This window comes from Engraulis encrasicolus, chromosome 13, assembly GCF_034702125.1.
Source record: "Engraulis encrasicolus isolate BLACKSEA-1 chromosome 13, IST_EnEncr_1.0, whole genome shotgun sequence".
Taxonomy (NCBI): Eukaryota; Metazoa; Chordata; class Actinopteri; order Clupeiformes; family Engraulidae; genus Engraulis; species Engraulis encrasicolus.
The window spans coordinates 19,601,559-19,616,176 of record NC_085869.1 but is presented as its reverse complement, the minus strand read 5'-3'; the positions used below and the strand labels follow the sequence as shown (position 1 = coordinate 19,616,176).

General features: G+C 43.7%; 2 protein-coding genes across 2 annotated transcripts in view; both read right to left on the bottom strand.

Annotated features, from left to right (window-relative positions):
• Positions 1-10,159, bottom strand: part of atf2 (activating transcription factor 2) — a 35,105-nt gene extending 24,946 nt beyond the window's left edge. The window contains exons 1-6 of the mRNA XM_063213386.1: positions 9,143-10,159; positions 8,861-8,957; positions 8,590-8,705; positions 8,035-8,166; positions 6,686-6,864; positions 6,125-6,239 (exon numbers count right to left, since the gene is read on the bottom strand). Coding sequence (XP_063069456.1) covers positions 6,125-6,239; positions 6,686-6,864; positions 8,035-8,166; positions 8,590-8,705; positions 8,861-8,957; positions 9,143-9,190 — 687 coding nt within the window. The 5' untranslated portion in view covers positions 9,191-10,159. The remainder of the gene's footprint in view (positions 1-6,124; positions 6,240-6,685; positions 6,865-8,034; positions 8,167-8,589; positions 8,706-8,860; positions 8,958-9,142) is intronic.
• A 706-nt stretch (positions 10,160-10,865) lies between these two features.
• Positions 10,866-14,017, bottom strand: atp5mc3a (ATP synthase membrane subunit c locus 3a). Its single transcript, XM_063213385.1, has 5 exons — positions 13,911-14,017; positions 13,627-13,722; positions 12,611-12,685; positions 12,083-12,273; positions 10,866-11,535 (listed from the first exon to the last, which is right to left on the bottom strand). Exons 2-5 carry the CDS (start codon positions 13,663-13,665, stop codon positions 11,421-11,423), a joined length of 420 nt encoding a protein of 139 aa, XP_063069455.1. The 5' UTR covers positions 13,666-13,722; positions 13,911-14,017; the 3' UTR covers positions 10,866-11,420.
• Between the last annotated feature and the right edge of the window lie 601 nt (positions 14,018-14,618).

Genomic DNA, 14,618 nt, shown 5'->3' with positions numbered 1-14,618 from the left:
GAGAGAGAGAGAGAGAGAGAACACAAGGAAAATGAATCTGCTTTTCCACTTGATATGCCCCAATCCTGATCCCGCCCTGCCCCTACACACAAACATGCATATGTGTACATATGTACACACCTACACACACACACACACACCTACACACCACACACACACACACACACAAACACACACACACACACACACGCAGCATGCCTAAAAGAAGTGCATCATATCTCAGGCTCATTAGGCTGGATGAGAGTGCTTATTGGGTGGAGGGAGCACCACATGGAGATGCACCGCACACGCTAATGAAGAGTCCTGTCTGGCTGGGCGCGGAGCATATGGACACAGAGAGGCTACGGAGGGAGAGGGAGAGGGAGAGGGAGATGGAGAGGGAGAGAGGGAGATAGGGATGGAGAGGGGAGATAGAGAGAGGGAGAGGGAGAGAGAGAGGGATGGAGGGAGGGGAGAGAGGGAGAGAGGGAGAGGGAGAGAGAGAGGGGGGGATGGAGAGGGAGATAGAGAGGGAGAGAGGGATGGAGAGAGAGAGAGGGGGATGGAGAGGGAGAGAGGGATGGAGAGGGAGAGGGAGAGAGAGAGGGGGATGGAGAGGGAGAGGGGGATGGAGAGGGGGGGGAGAGGGAGAGGGAGAGAGAGGGAGAGGGGGATGGAGAGAGAGAGGGAGAGGGGGATGTAGAGAGAGAGGGAGAGGGGGATGGAGAGGGGGAGGAAGAGAGAGAGGGAGAGAGAGAGAGAGGGAGAGAGAGAGAGAGGGAGAGGGAAAGAGAGGGGGAGAGGGAGAGAGAGGGAGAGAGTGGGGGGAGAGAGAGGGAGAGAGGGAGAGAGAGGGAGGGAGAGAGGGAAAGAGAGGGAGGGAGGGAGATGGAGAGGGAGATAGAGAGAGGGGGAGAGGGAGAGAGAGGGAGGGAGAGGGAGATAGAGAGAGGGAGATAGAGAGAGGGAGAGAGAGGGAGAGAGAGTGGGAGGGAGAGAGAGGGAGAGAGGGGGAGAGAGGGGAGAGAGAGGGAGATGGAGAGAGACAGAGATAGAGAGGCTCTGGAGGGAGAGGGAGAGTGAAAGAGAGAGAGAGAGAGGGAGGGGGAGAGAGGGGGAGAGGGAGAGGGAGAGAGAGGGGGGGGGGGGAGAGAGAGGAAGAGAGAGGGGGCAGCCCAGCACTGCTGCCTCTAATAGGGCAGAGAAGAGAGAGAGAGAGAGAGAGAGAGAGAGAGAGAGAGAGAGAGAGAGAGAGAGAGAGAGAGAGAGAGAGAGAGACAGACAGAGACAGAGACAGAGAGAGAGACAGAGACAGAGACAGAGAGAGAGAGAAGTGGGGGTGGGAGAGACAGAGATGGAGACGAGAAGAGAGAGAGACAGAGCGATATCTAGATATAAAGAGAGGTGGAGGAGGATAGGAGAGAGGAGAGGAATTGGGATGGTGGAGGGAGGGAGGGAGGGAGGGAGGAAGGGAGGCAGGCATATCGGGAAAGAGAATAGTGATTGAGACCGAGATAAGACAGAAAAAAATGAAATAGATGGGGAGGGGGTATCAAAAACAAGTAGAGTTTGGACAGAGGGGGCAGACAGAGAGAGAGGAAGCAATAGCTTACAATAAAAACACCACCGGCCACCCAACAAGACTAAGGGAGGATAAAACACTACGGCCTCAGGCCCTGTTTGCAGGGCCGGATTAAGATGGCCTTGGGCCCCTAGGCGACAGGCTGCTGTGCAACACCCCCACACCCCCAAATTGTGCGACAGATTTACTGTACATAGACAGTGTCATAATTACGAGCTAGGAATTAAGCATAGCATGTCTACCAACTGTACTCTACATGGCAGATGATTTTTTTCAATATTGTATCTTGTCACAAATCTGCAATTTTTCCCTACTGGCCAATCAGAGCCACCACCTTGCAGGTCAGGTGGTGTCCCCTAGGCTGTAATGAAGCAGCAAGGAGGAACTCGCACACCAACTGATGCCGATGCATAAAGAAATTTAATGCATAAGGAAAATAAAGAAAGTGCTACCCAGTGAAGTGCAAAGTTCTCGGCCCTTCAGACAGACCATCATCAGTGCCAGGCCCCTAGGCTGCAACCATATAGCCTATGCCTTAATCAGGCCCTGTCTGTTTGGCAAACAGTCATGAACGGGCCCAAGCAGCACTAGGCAACCGGGAGCAGCAAGACACCGAGGTAGCGCTAGCATCACCATAGAAACCTGTCACAGCTCCACTACTAGACTAGACAACCCTCTAGCCAAGGCTACATCAAAATCGCCCAGAGATAAACACGCAACCCCCGAACACAAACAACACTCTGATTTATTAGGAACTAGCGGTCCGGAAAGCTGAGCTAAAAACCCATAACCTACAAGGACACGTAGCAGGCAGCAGTGAGAGACGTGTGTGTGTGTGTGTGTGTGTGTGTGTGTGTGTGTGTGTGTGTGTGTGTGTGTGTGTGTGTGTGTGTGTGTGTGTGTGTGTGTGTGTGTGTGTGTGTGTGTGTGTGCGGTGCCGATGGCTGGGGGAGGCAGGCCTGCGATCATTTGGACGGCTGTAGAGAGTCAGCCTCTAGTCTCTGCCGCGTACACGTTGACATACAGCTGCTCTTTTCTAAGGCCCATTAGTTTGCACATTTCCTCCCTGCCAGCAGCCGCCCGCCAGCCCGCCAGCCAAAGTGGCCACTGCCAGCGCAGTAAATAGTGGCTCTGTCCCGGGGAAAAGCGTAAACGGCTGAAAACGTGGCAGAGACAAATCACAGGAACGTGATCGCATTAAGGATGAGCATGATCACGCCCGAGCCATCTATAACTCCGTAACCCCCCCCCACCCCACCCCTTGGCCCTCCCCCTCTTATTAAGTAAGTGACTTTGAGCATTCGCTTGATCCCTTTCCAAAGAGACCAAAAGGAAAAAAATGTCCTTCATAACTCTTCTCTAGGCCAGAGATCTCTCACTACATCCCATTCCAGGGTGATCTGACGTGGAGCAGGAAGATTGAGGAGACAATTGCAACATGATGAATCCTCCAGATGAAATAATTACGTCCGGCAGCCAAAAGAGCCTCCGATAAATCAACAACCAACAAGTTTTTGGTAAACGCCAAAATCATCATGTGGCAAACCATTGGGCTGCTCCAAGATGAAGACTGCCAGTCTCTTTCATCTTAAAAAGTGTGAGGTGCGCGCACATCCCAGAAAACAATTGTTGCAGGTGCAGAATGGGCCAGTACAATATATCAAATTTATATCACGAACGATATCAATATTTCTGTCGAACGATATGAGATTTCAAAATATCGTGTTGAAACACTTGTCATCATTTGTCTAAGTTATACTGCCAAAAGGTGGGCTATGCTACGTGCAATACATTCCCCTCCACTTGAGCCATTGCAAGCACAGGGAAGACTTGATACCCAACACTCATGCAGAACACCACAGTGTGTTTCTCTATGGCTCTCCACTCACACCACTGAAGGGAAGGAAGATTGTGAATTGTTTTGCACAATCATTTCTCTTTAAAACAATATTGTGATATCAATATTAACTGAAATAATCGTGATATTGATTTCCCCCCTAATCGAGCAGCCCTACTGCAGAAGATCCCTTGCTGTGATTTATCAGCTTATCTCTTTCATATTCACATTAACAGTAGTAAATCTTAATGAAGGTGGATACTCGCTCCTCACTTAGGCAACACTGTACACTGCAGATGATCTGTTCCATTAGTTTCTCTAAATAGAAAACAATAAAAAAATGACAACATAGTCCCTATTTTTAGCACCTGCATGACTAAGCCAGCAAAATAATATTCATTTTAATTCATCAAAATAAGAGCAAATCTTCATGCCCTGAAGTCCTGACATGCACTGTAGCTTTATGGTTTACTGATGATTTACAATAAGGGCACAGACTGTGTTTGCTGGGCATTTTGTCAAGATTTTTTAGTTTGTGAGCAGTGTAACAGGTTGCCAAAATAGTTTATATCTGTCCCCTTTCAAAGCCAGCCATTGTTTTTATTTTAAAATATTCTGAAATACAACTCCAGTGTGCAGTAAAATCTAGCTAGCCGAAGACAATAGATGCAGGTCTGTGACAGAAGTTAGTCTGGAAACGTCATATGCTTCATCCCGACTTCTAAACCAAAGCTCTGTACTTATGCCAATGCAAATCTTATGCACTGATAGATCATTAAAGGGACACTGTGCAGGAAATGGTCAAAAAGGGTACTGCAACTATGCTGCTCATTGAAACTGGGCTGCCAATTGCCAAATTTGATCTTTACTAGAGATGGGAAAAGGCAGGATAATCGGGTTTTTCAGACTATCCGGATCCGGCAGGATCTTAAGCAGTGGATCCGGTATCCGGCAGTTACCTAAAAATCAGGATCTGGGGCATCTCTACTTTTTACGTAGCCTAGGCTTTTCAGTCAGTCTTTCACAACCCCAATCGCTGCATGGAGTGAAAGCCCTTTGGAAGCAGCCATTGAACGCAGTGTGGCAGTAAGCCAATGAGTCTAAAAAATAGTTTGCGCCAACGTAATAAAAGGGCCCATGTGTGCAAGTAGGCTATGTGTTTCAACCCTTTCCTAGGATCCGGTATCCGGTTCCGGATCCGGCAGGATCTTAAGCAGTGGATCCGGTATCCGGCAGGATCTTAAAAATCAGGATCCGGTGCATCTCTAATCTTTACATGAAAGTTTCCTAAGTAATAAACAAATATTCTCTAGTATGGTCCAAGTAGAGTCATTTTTGCAGCTGAAAATGGCTATTTTTGGAAATTCAAAATGGCGGACCATGGAGAAGATCCCCCTTTTTATGTATGAAAAGTGCAATTTTCCCAGTCATAATGAATACTTAGAATTTGATGGTGGTGGTAAGTATTCATGAAAAAGGTAACATTAGTGAATGGGCAGCATGAATTCTGGAAATAAACAACTAAAAATCTCACACAGTGTCCTTTAAGGCTACAGACAAATGTATTAAGCACCCCCTTACTCTCATGTTCCTTCCACAAAACTCGAAGGCAAAGCGCAGTGACAACGCCAACATTGAAACTGATATTGGATATTATTACTGCAGCTTTAACATAGCATTTAATTTAACAAATTTTGTTCCAACATAAAGGAGGTAGTTACTGCACTTTGTCTTTTTAGGGCAGCATAGCAGTCATGACAACCATTATTTCTTCCAGGGTCATAGGCATTTCCTCAGAGATGTTTTCCTGTTTCATTCTGGGCCAACTCAGAAGGTCATCATCTTGTACTATTTTCAGGTCGACCAGAACAGTGCTGCTGACCATTCCCACACCAGTTACGTCTGGAACTAAAATGTTTTCTTGCAAACCTCCCACGTTCATACCGGGCTCTGAACATTTCCGCATGCGGCCATTTGCTACCCAGAAGAACCTTCTGATGTCCATATTGTTGTCATGGTTCACAGAGACAAAACAAGTATTTTTCGGTTTGCATTGCGAATCAACTTTACGGTTCGCAAACTCTCAGCCTTTTGGCGTAAACATGCCGGCTGCTTCGAGATTAGGTGCGGGAACGGTCCTGTCGGCCTGAATGTGCCTTGAGTCATCTCTGCTGAGAGGATTTATTTAGGGTTTATTAGAGGATTAATGTTGAGGCCGTACACATTCAACAATGGCTGAAATACTTCAGCAATGTGATTTAGTTTCTTTTCTTGCTTGTTTGTTTACGATGAGAAGGACATTTTTTCCCCTCTGAAATCCTTTTTTCTTTTATGGAGGGTAAACATTGTTCCAAAATAATTTGAGAGCGCAACTCTGCTTGAGTTTTGGCCATAAACATCCTTTTCAACACGTAAACATTACAGAAGACATGATAGGCTGTTTGTCACTGCGACAAATTCCATTCGAAGACTTGTTTAGATGAGACTCCCAAACTTCAAAGCTAGCATGGCAGTGACATAACCCTTTTGTTGAAATTGTAACCACCTTGGGGAGAAGCTCGGGATGATCGTTATCGGAGAGAAAAACTCACATGATGCAAGCAGGGAGTACAGACAGATCCACTGGGAGTACAATGGTGGAGGAGGGAGACAGGGGAGCTGAGTAGCGCTTTAGGAACTTAGAACTCTACAAAAGGAACATAAAATAATGACTAGAGTGCACTTACAGGGATGGCAGTTGGAATATGTACACTTGGGTTTGCAATGGATGCTGGGATGGCGACTGGCATTGTCTGGCCATTGGGGAGCTGTAAGAGGACGGGGAAAGTGCCAGAGACGGGACTAGAGAGGGAGAAGGGGGGGGGGGGAAACACGGTTACGTCAGCAGAATCTGCTTAACCATCATCATAAAATATACAGAGAATAAACGTAATATTTAAGCGATTGCCTTTCAGGCAGGTCATGCCAAAACAGCAGAAAAATGTAATACACCAGGCAAAGTCAAAGTCTCCTTGAAGGTGCATACCGCTCAACGGAAATCAAGCAAAACAAAAAACTGGGTAAATAAAAAATTAAACATTGAGGCAAATCACAAAGATGCAAACTGGCCATATTTCAGGCAAATCAAGATGACTACCACACAAAATAACTTACAATACAAAAAGTACAACAACAAAAAAACACTACAGGGTTTCTTTTCAATGAAATAAATAAAATATTGAAAGAAAAGGTAATGGCTCTACGAAACGTGGGTAACATACAAAATATTAACATTTTGAGTTACTTACACTATTGGCCTATTAGAGGAGGGAACTTGAGTAATAACAGAGCTAGACGTTGGCGATGGGAGGGCTTGCTGTATTACAACACTAGCTTCTGTAGTTGCGAGAAGTACATTTGGAACTTGAAGGGATGGAGGACGCACTATAGTGGATGCTGGCAGTGAGGTCGGCTGCAAAGAAACCTCCTGAAAACATCATAGGAGACCTTTGCTATAGCACAGATTCAAATCAGAACTTTGGATTAAACTCTATAGCTCTATAGTGTGACAGCTTTCTGGTTTTCTCACTTTCAAAAGACAGTATATTTACATGATGGGTAGCATGACTTTACATATAGCATAGTTCTTACATTTTAGCTTATAAAATACAATTCAAACAAATGTCATGTTAACGGTCCATGGATAACTGTGTGTGGTCCTCAGGTGTTGCAGACATAAGATGATGAGAGTACTGGTAGTTATCCATCTGCAGCTACTGTATAGTATGAGGAAGAGTTAAGATGCCGCTGGTCAAATTAACCAGGGAATGGCCATCTTTTCCGGCCGAAGTGCATGTGATATTGTCAGCACACAGATTTGTCTTTACAGAAGTATAAACACCTTGCAACAATTCTATTCGTAAGGGTTGGCTGCAATAATGCATTTGCCTGAATGGTTTTTTGACCACACATTAAAAAAGAAAAATGTCTTGTTCTTTAAGCTAGGTCTGTGGGGCAGTACATATTTATTACATAGGAAAAATACATTTTTGTATTATTACACAATACAAGCAAAGTACTAATAAAGACAGACACAGGTACACACCTGCATTTCACCAGATACCAATACAGTTATTAGGGCTGTAACGATTTTGTATCAAACCAAGACATTGCGATATGCAGTTATGATACTGTATCATGATGCAAGGAGGCAGTATCGAGATACACCCTTTCAACGTTTTGCTACACTTCAGTCCAGAAAACAACCATGTGATATGATGTGATAGTGCTTCCAAGCTTAAATTCACAATCATTATCATTTTGAAACTTTCTTATATTATTAGTAGTCTCCTGTGACCTTGTCTACCTATAAACTATCATAGTTTTTATTCATAATTTTATTTTATAATGTTGGAAAATGTAAAAAAAAAAAAAAAAAAAGCTAAGTAATTCATTTAAAATTTTTTTTTTTTTTTTTAAACGCGGGGTGTATCGAAAATAGGTCGAAAATCGTGATAAAAAAAACAAATCGTGAGTTGAGTGTATTGTTACAGCCCTAACAATTATATCTCTCAGACAGAGGCATTGAACAAAGTCAGAGTTAAAATCACACAGCAAATGCAACTGTTTTGGAAGGAAATAACAAAAATCGCTATACCTTGTCATCATTTGTCGTAGATTCAGGGTGTGGTAATGGACTGTCTCGATGTGCATCTAGAGATGACTGTTCCTCAGTTTTTTGGCGAAGTGAAGTAAGTGGTGTAGTAAGAGGCGATAAATCCAAAGGTAACTGACAACAGATATGAATACTTGTCAACATGTATAACATTTTCAAACCATGTAAGTACAGGTTACTGTATGTTGTCTGCAGTGGTGAAAGTAGACGGCTACCCAGCACCATACACAGGTGCGCAGCACCGGTATAAAATTTACAGCTGGTGCGCAGTACCGGTAAGAGAATAGGTTTAATGCAGTCCAAAAACCCACATTTAAAAAAAGTAAGGTCTGCTGTTTCAGTAGAAAACACATAACCACACTATGCCATTTCAGACAAGTATAAAGAGACTCCCAAAATAGTCATGCAGCGATTATAGATATGTAATGCTCATGTTTATTTTGTTTGTTTGCTGGTGGTGTAGATGGGTAGCACCGGTAAGAAAGGAAAACCACTTTCACCTCTGGTTGTCTGTCACACGAGGAGGAGACTGCCTACCTTTTTGATATCTTCCTCTGCCTTTTTGAAGTCATGCTCAAAGGGACTTGCGAGCTCATTGAAGAGGCCTACTTCTTCGCAGTTTTTCAGAAAGCGTGTAGGGGTTGGAGTTTGGTCTGTTGGTGTTGGACATTAATATATATTAAGAAACACAATAATCTGTTGCTAAATAATATTTTCATCCGATCCAACTCGAAGATGAAAATTGCATAAATGTATTGGCCAATGTATTGTACTTGCAACTTATCTACCAACTGGTCACCACACTCACCAGCAACAATGACACTGTCATTCCTTGCTGGACCAAACTTCAGTGTCATCTCATGTTTATGCTTATGGACAGCAAGATGATCTTCATTGGTGAAGCGCTGGTAGAAAGAAAGAAAGAAAGAAAGAAAGAAAGAAAGAAAGAAAGAAAGAAAGAAAGAAAGAAAGAAAGAAAGAAAGAAAGAAAGAAAGAAAGATACATTTCGTGATTGAGTCATAATACAAAACAATAAAGTACCAAGTAAAAAACAATTATATTGTATTTATATGAAATATTAAGACCAACCTGACCACACCCAGGAGCAGTACATAGGAAAGGTTTGTCATCACTCATATTCAGAACTTCCGTGTGTCCTACAACCAAACATGCTCCTGATTAATGAATACTTCTGAACTCTACAGGAAAGACATGGGTACTGTCTTAGCCAACTGTACCCATGTAAAGCTTTCAAAAACGTTAAGTACTTCCAAAAGTGTATTGACACCAGTTACAAAGCAGTGGTTCTGTGATGTGGCTAAAATACTACATGGCAAACGTCAGTGATGGCATCCTTATCAGTCAGATGTTTTCCTGCACAGTTCAATACTAAACGCTCTTTCAAACACTTGACAACAAAAACATGGGTCTCAATACGTGACATAGTGACACAATGTACTAAATGCAATAATTAATCTGTATGTAGGCTACTACAGAGGATGACTGCTCTTTAAAATCCCCCTTGGAACTGACAGCTACAGAATAATGGGAAGCCTCTATTGTGTTGTTAGCATAAATACTCGCCAAATAAACATTAACAACTACAGATGCTTTGTGCGTGGATGTTTACAGGAGCATGCAAGCCGGTCGAACCCGTGTTGACAATATTTCTTAACCGTGAAATTTTGACAGCAGCGATGCTCACGATAACAATGCGGTGCCCCTTGTTTACACACTTCAGCAACCAGATACCCAGATTGCTACGAGGCTAGCTTCACCACCCATTCTTTCATTCGAGGAAAGACAGCTATGAAGCTAGCAGTATTGCCGTCGCCATATTCGCTTACCCAGCTAATACTGAGTTGATGTGCTTATGTCAGTATCTAAGAATATAGCGAGTATGCCCATTCCGCGACTGCAAATCACCCGTACTGGCGGCATGGGAAACGTCTTTGTTTACTAATAGTGCCAATTAATACAGACACTTACCCACGGGCTCAACCCTTGATAAACCAAATCCCACGACTGCTCTATCGCGAGCGTTCGTGTATTGTAGATCTTCCGCATACGTCACCAAAATTACGTAGGGCCTCTGGTCCCATGCGTCCAACCCATTGAGAGTAAATAGAATGGAGGCCAAAATTCTATTTCATTGTTGAAGCCAAGTTGGAGCCAAGGTTGGACCCAAAAAGACCAAAAAATTGCCAAATCCCATTCATTCCTATGAGAGACATAAAACCCTGTATCTCCCTTAAATGCCACTCCAGGGGGATCATTTTTCGCTCAACTAGTAGGTCCCCTTGCTCTCCAACTTACCAGGGTGGTGATTTTTTGTGGTGATGTTTTATTTTAGAGAGATATTAAAAGTTAAATTGACCAATGAGCATTAGAACATGGTTTGATTGACCGTTAGAAGTCTTGTTGTTGTCCAATCAGCACCTGCGTTTGGCGTTGCTAAGGTGCAATGTAAGTTGGAATGTTCCCAAATCTGGCTTCAAAGCGTTGAATGGCAAATAGCGTTGATTTGGCGTCCATTCTATTTACGGTCAATGGTCCAACCAGAACGTCAACCAACGCTACAACCTCTGCTGCTCTCCAATGTGCCATTTATACCAGAGACTGGATAAGATAATAATACTCCTAGATTATCTGATTATACTTCATAATAACCCCTCATCTTGCCCAGAATAGTTCTCAATGTTTGAACTTCATTAGTGTAGCATGTGTATGGTGAAGACACTTTTTCTTAATCACATTTAAGTGTTAACATTAATTTCTGGACAGCCAGTAAATGAAGACAGGATTACATTAGCACCAGTACATCGTTGATGTCTAAATTTATTTAATGCAATTTACAAAAGCAAGCGTGTTGTAATGACACCCAAACACTTGCAATCTACTTACAACTGAGTTTTTTTTTTTAAACGTTTCCCTTGACAGCTGGGTGGACCCAAAGCAGCCTGCAAACAATTCAGACTGACTTGAAGAGTGAAACCGGATGACTTGGCTAAGGACCATCAGCCATATTGAAGAATGTAACCAAGTGCTTTTCATCTTCAAAAATACCAGGGCAACATTCAAAAAAGTTAGGCCTTTGGCCCACTGTGATGGTAAGGAACACATGATTCCAAAAACACAGATTGCCTCCTTTTCAAGTGATATACATGCATTTTAATTTTGTAATCTCTTACATTTGTACAATGCATGTGCCTTTCCTTATTCTTACAGTCATCTCACCCTGAAAAAATGTACAATTTCAACACCAATATGGGACAATTTTGGTAGCCACAGTAAAATATGTAGTCACAACTGTAGTTAAGAGTGCGTTCACATATGGTTTGATTGGTTTGTTTTCTTTTCTTTTTTTTTACATGGCAAACAAGATCAAGAAAGCAACCATCAAACAGAAGAGACCCATAGCTTCAGACAGAGCGAATCCCAGAATGGCATAGGAGAACAGCTGCTGCTTCAGGGAAGGGTTCCTGCAACAAGAGAACATTCAATTAACATACTAATAACATTCAAATATTATCAGCATGTGAACACATTACAATCGCATATTAAGAACATCCAATTGATAAAGACTAGCACAGAGAGCAACACCTATAAGATCAGGGGAGTATTCCAACATGATTAAATGACAAACCTGACCAAGCTAAGCTACAAGCAGGGGCGTATTAAGACACTGCGGTGCCCCCAGGCACTACACCTCGCAGGCGCAGGCATAGGTGCCCCCTTTATGAACAAGTTTTGTTACGTTTTTGTCATGTGGAGCCCCCTAACTGTAAATGGTTGGTGCTCCTGGGCACTGTGCCACTGCCCCTTGTGGATAATCTAGCCCTGCCTACAAGAAGTGGTTGACCTGCTCAGATGGCACACAGGTGACATTTAGTTAAGAAAATGAGAATACAAGGCTCTTATGTTAGATGATTTACCACTACCTCAAGGCTAATTCATCCTGGTTTACTACTGAGCCAGGCTCTTGGAATACCCCACCAGGTTTTCACAGGTAGAGGTCAGACTACTTGCCTGGCATAGCCGATGATGAGACTGCCGAAGACAGTTCCGATTCCAGCTCCAGATCCAGCCACTCCCACGGTGGCGGCTCCGGCACCAATGAACTTAGCAGCAGTGTCGATGTCCCTGCTCACGGCGCTGGTCTGGAAACCACGAAGTGCTACCTGGGCCAGGGGGCTTGCCGGTACCAGGGCTGTGCTGGTCTGTTGAGAGCAATTTACAACACTAATTTAGGAAACTGTTACTTGTCCTGTCTAGCACTTTGATGGCAGTCTGTAAATGTCAGTCCTGTGTATGTCTATGTCGTTTCATGGTATAGAGAGAAAAATGTAATTTCAATTTCCTTGTATGACCTGTGCATATGAAGAAACTGTCAATAAAAGCTGACTTGACTTGATTGGAGAAACATGACACTTTTGACAGCAGGCTGTGTAACCTCACTACGACATGTGCAAAAACACTGCTACATACACCCAGCTGAAGCCCTTGTAGAGAGCCCCCAGACACGGAGGAGTGAAATTGAACACTGGAGAAGCTCACCTCTGTTTTGACCTCTGGCCGGGAAAGGACAGAAGCAGAAAGGGGTCTGTAGAGAGCCCTGGAGCCAGCACGGACCTGCGGGTCAACACAAGTGATTAATAAAAACAAAGCATTTACATTTCTGTGCAGCCTTGGGAGATATACTGCACAATGAGTGGAAAGAGAGGTTATGGGGGTAGCAACAGGTTAGCGTCATGTTACAGTATCAGTATAGGGGGCAAAGTATCTTCTGGATAAACACAATGCAATACATTCAAAGACTTCCAACATGAACGCTGCACTGCATCTAAAGTTTGACATGGGTGACCTTTCAGGAGCAGTCATTAACTTAGATCCCTTTCCCGGTCAGTCACAATGATTACAATGGGAACATCCACTTCTACAGTGTAACAACATACAGTGCACTCAAAGAAAAGTTATGTGAGCAGCCTTGCTCATTCTCACTGTTGAACATATTAGCCAGCTAAGTGTGTCTGACAGCTAACATGTACTTCAACACCAAGACGACCATTGCGAATGTGACTTGTGCACCCTTCTGAATTAAACAAGTCAGCTAAGATACTGTGGTCAACAGTGGTGTTCATTCTATTCTAACATTAAGTGCATGCTCCAATGCAATGCCACAAGTCTGTGACTATTGAGCAACTACCGCAGACGGGCAGGGGACTTGTCTGCTACAGCTAGCCCAAGTGTTAACTTCTTCAGCTGTTGACCTTAGCTGGTGGTATGTGTCCAAGTGAGCGAACGGGGACGAATGTGTCGGGAAGATCACAGAAGTAAATAAGGCTCGGGTTAGTTTTGGCGTGCAGACTCATCTCAATGGCATATTCGTTTTTAATATACCAATGACTGGTTGTAGGTTGCTAGCTTGCCAGTGTGAAAGTTACCTTGGCATGACTAGCAAGCTAGCTAACATTAGCATTATTGCCCAAGTTCAAGAACAGGCCTATGCAGCTAAAAACGCACATAAACCCATGCATTCATTCATTTAGTAGTACAGGACAACATAAACTCACCATTGCTGGCGTGGAGACGAATTTCGCACAGGCATACATGTTGGGTTTTGAGTGTAAGTAGCTGTTCTGGTGGATTAGATAGCAGCCCGGCTATATCTGAAATGACAAACGATAAGGTCAGTGCAAATCTTTATGCACAATCTTTAAAATTACTATGCCCTAAGACGAAGTGGGTATTAAAATAATTGCCCCGATTTCCAAAATGCCATAAAAATGATGATGAAAGGAGGATCAGATAGGATTGTCAGGCTACAAATTCTCTACACAGTCTCCATTGCACTTACCGACAGCAGAGGTCGAAGCACTTCCCCTTCAGCGCATGCGCCAACCAGTTTACTTGAAGATCCCGGATGGTGCAGCTTTGACAAGGCAAGGTCGTTCTGTAACCTTATTGAACCAGGGTAGGCCTCACAATCTAATTACCCAGATACATTTTTTCACCATATCAGTAAGGAGCTTAATGTATTTACTGATATTGTAAATACACTGCAATCTCTATTAAATAGCAAATAGGTTTGGATAGTTTGTTTGAATACAATAACCTACAATATAATTCCAGATTTTAGTATTGTCTTTTCAATTGGTTCTTTTACCCTGCAAATCATCCTTGCGTCAACGTAGCCAACACACATAGTAGTACAATAGAAAGGGACATGCTCATTTGCACCTATGCCTATATTCTGTAGGCTGCCTTTTGTACAATGCTCCATTCTGCATGGGCTATCATGCACCTGTTGAGGTATGAGTTTACCAGGCAGCCCCGCCCTGCCCATGTCTCGGGGCGCTGTCTGCATGTCTCTATGGCTGGAGGCGCAGCGCAGTTCACCAGCAGAATTTGTAATCTTGATGAATGGCTTGCCAGCATGTGGGGCTACAAGGCAAAGGTAATGAGCGTTGTGAGCCTCGCGCGGCACAGTAGTTCTGCCAGAGGTATCCCCCACTGGTTCCGCCGGTATGATCGGTGCAGGTGCGCCGAGGGGATGCAGTCATGG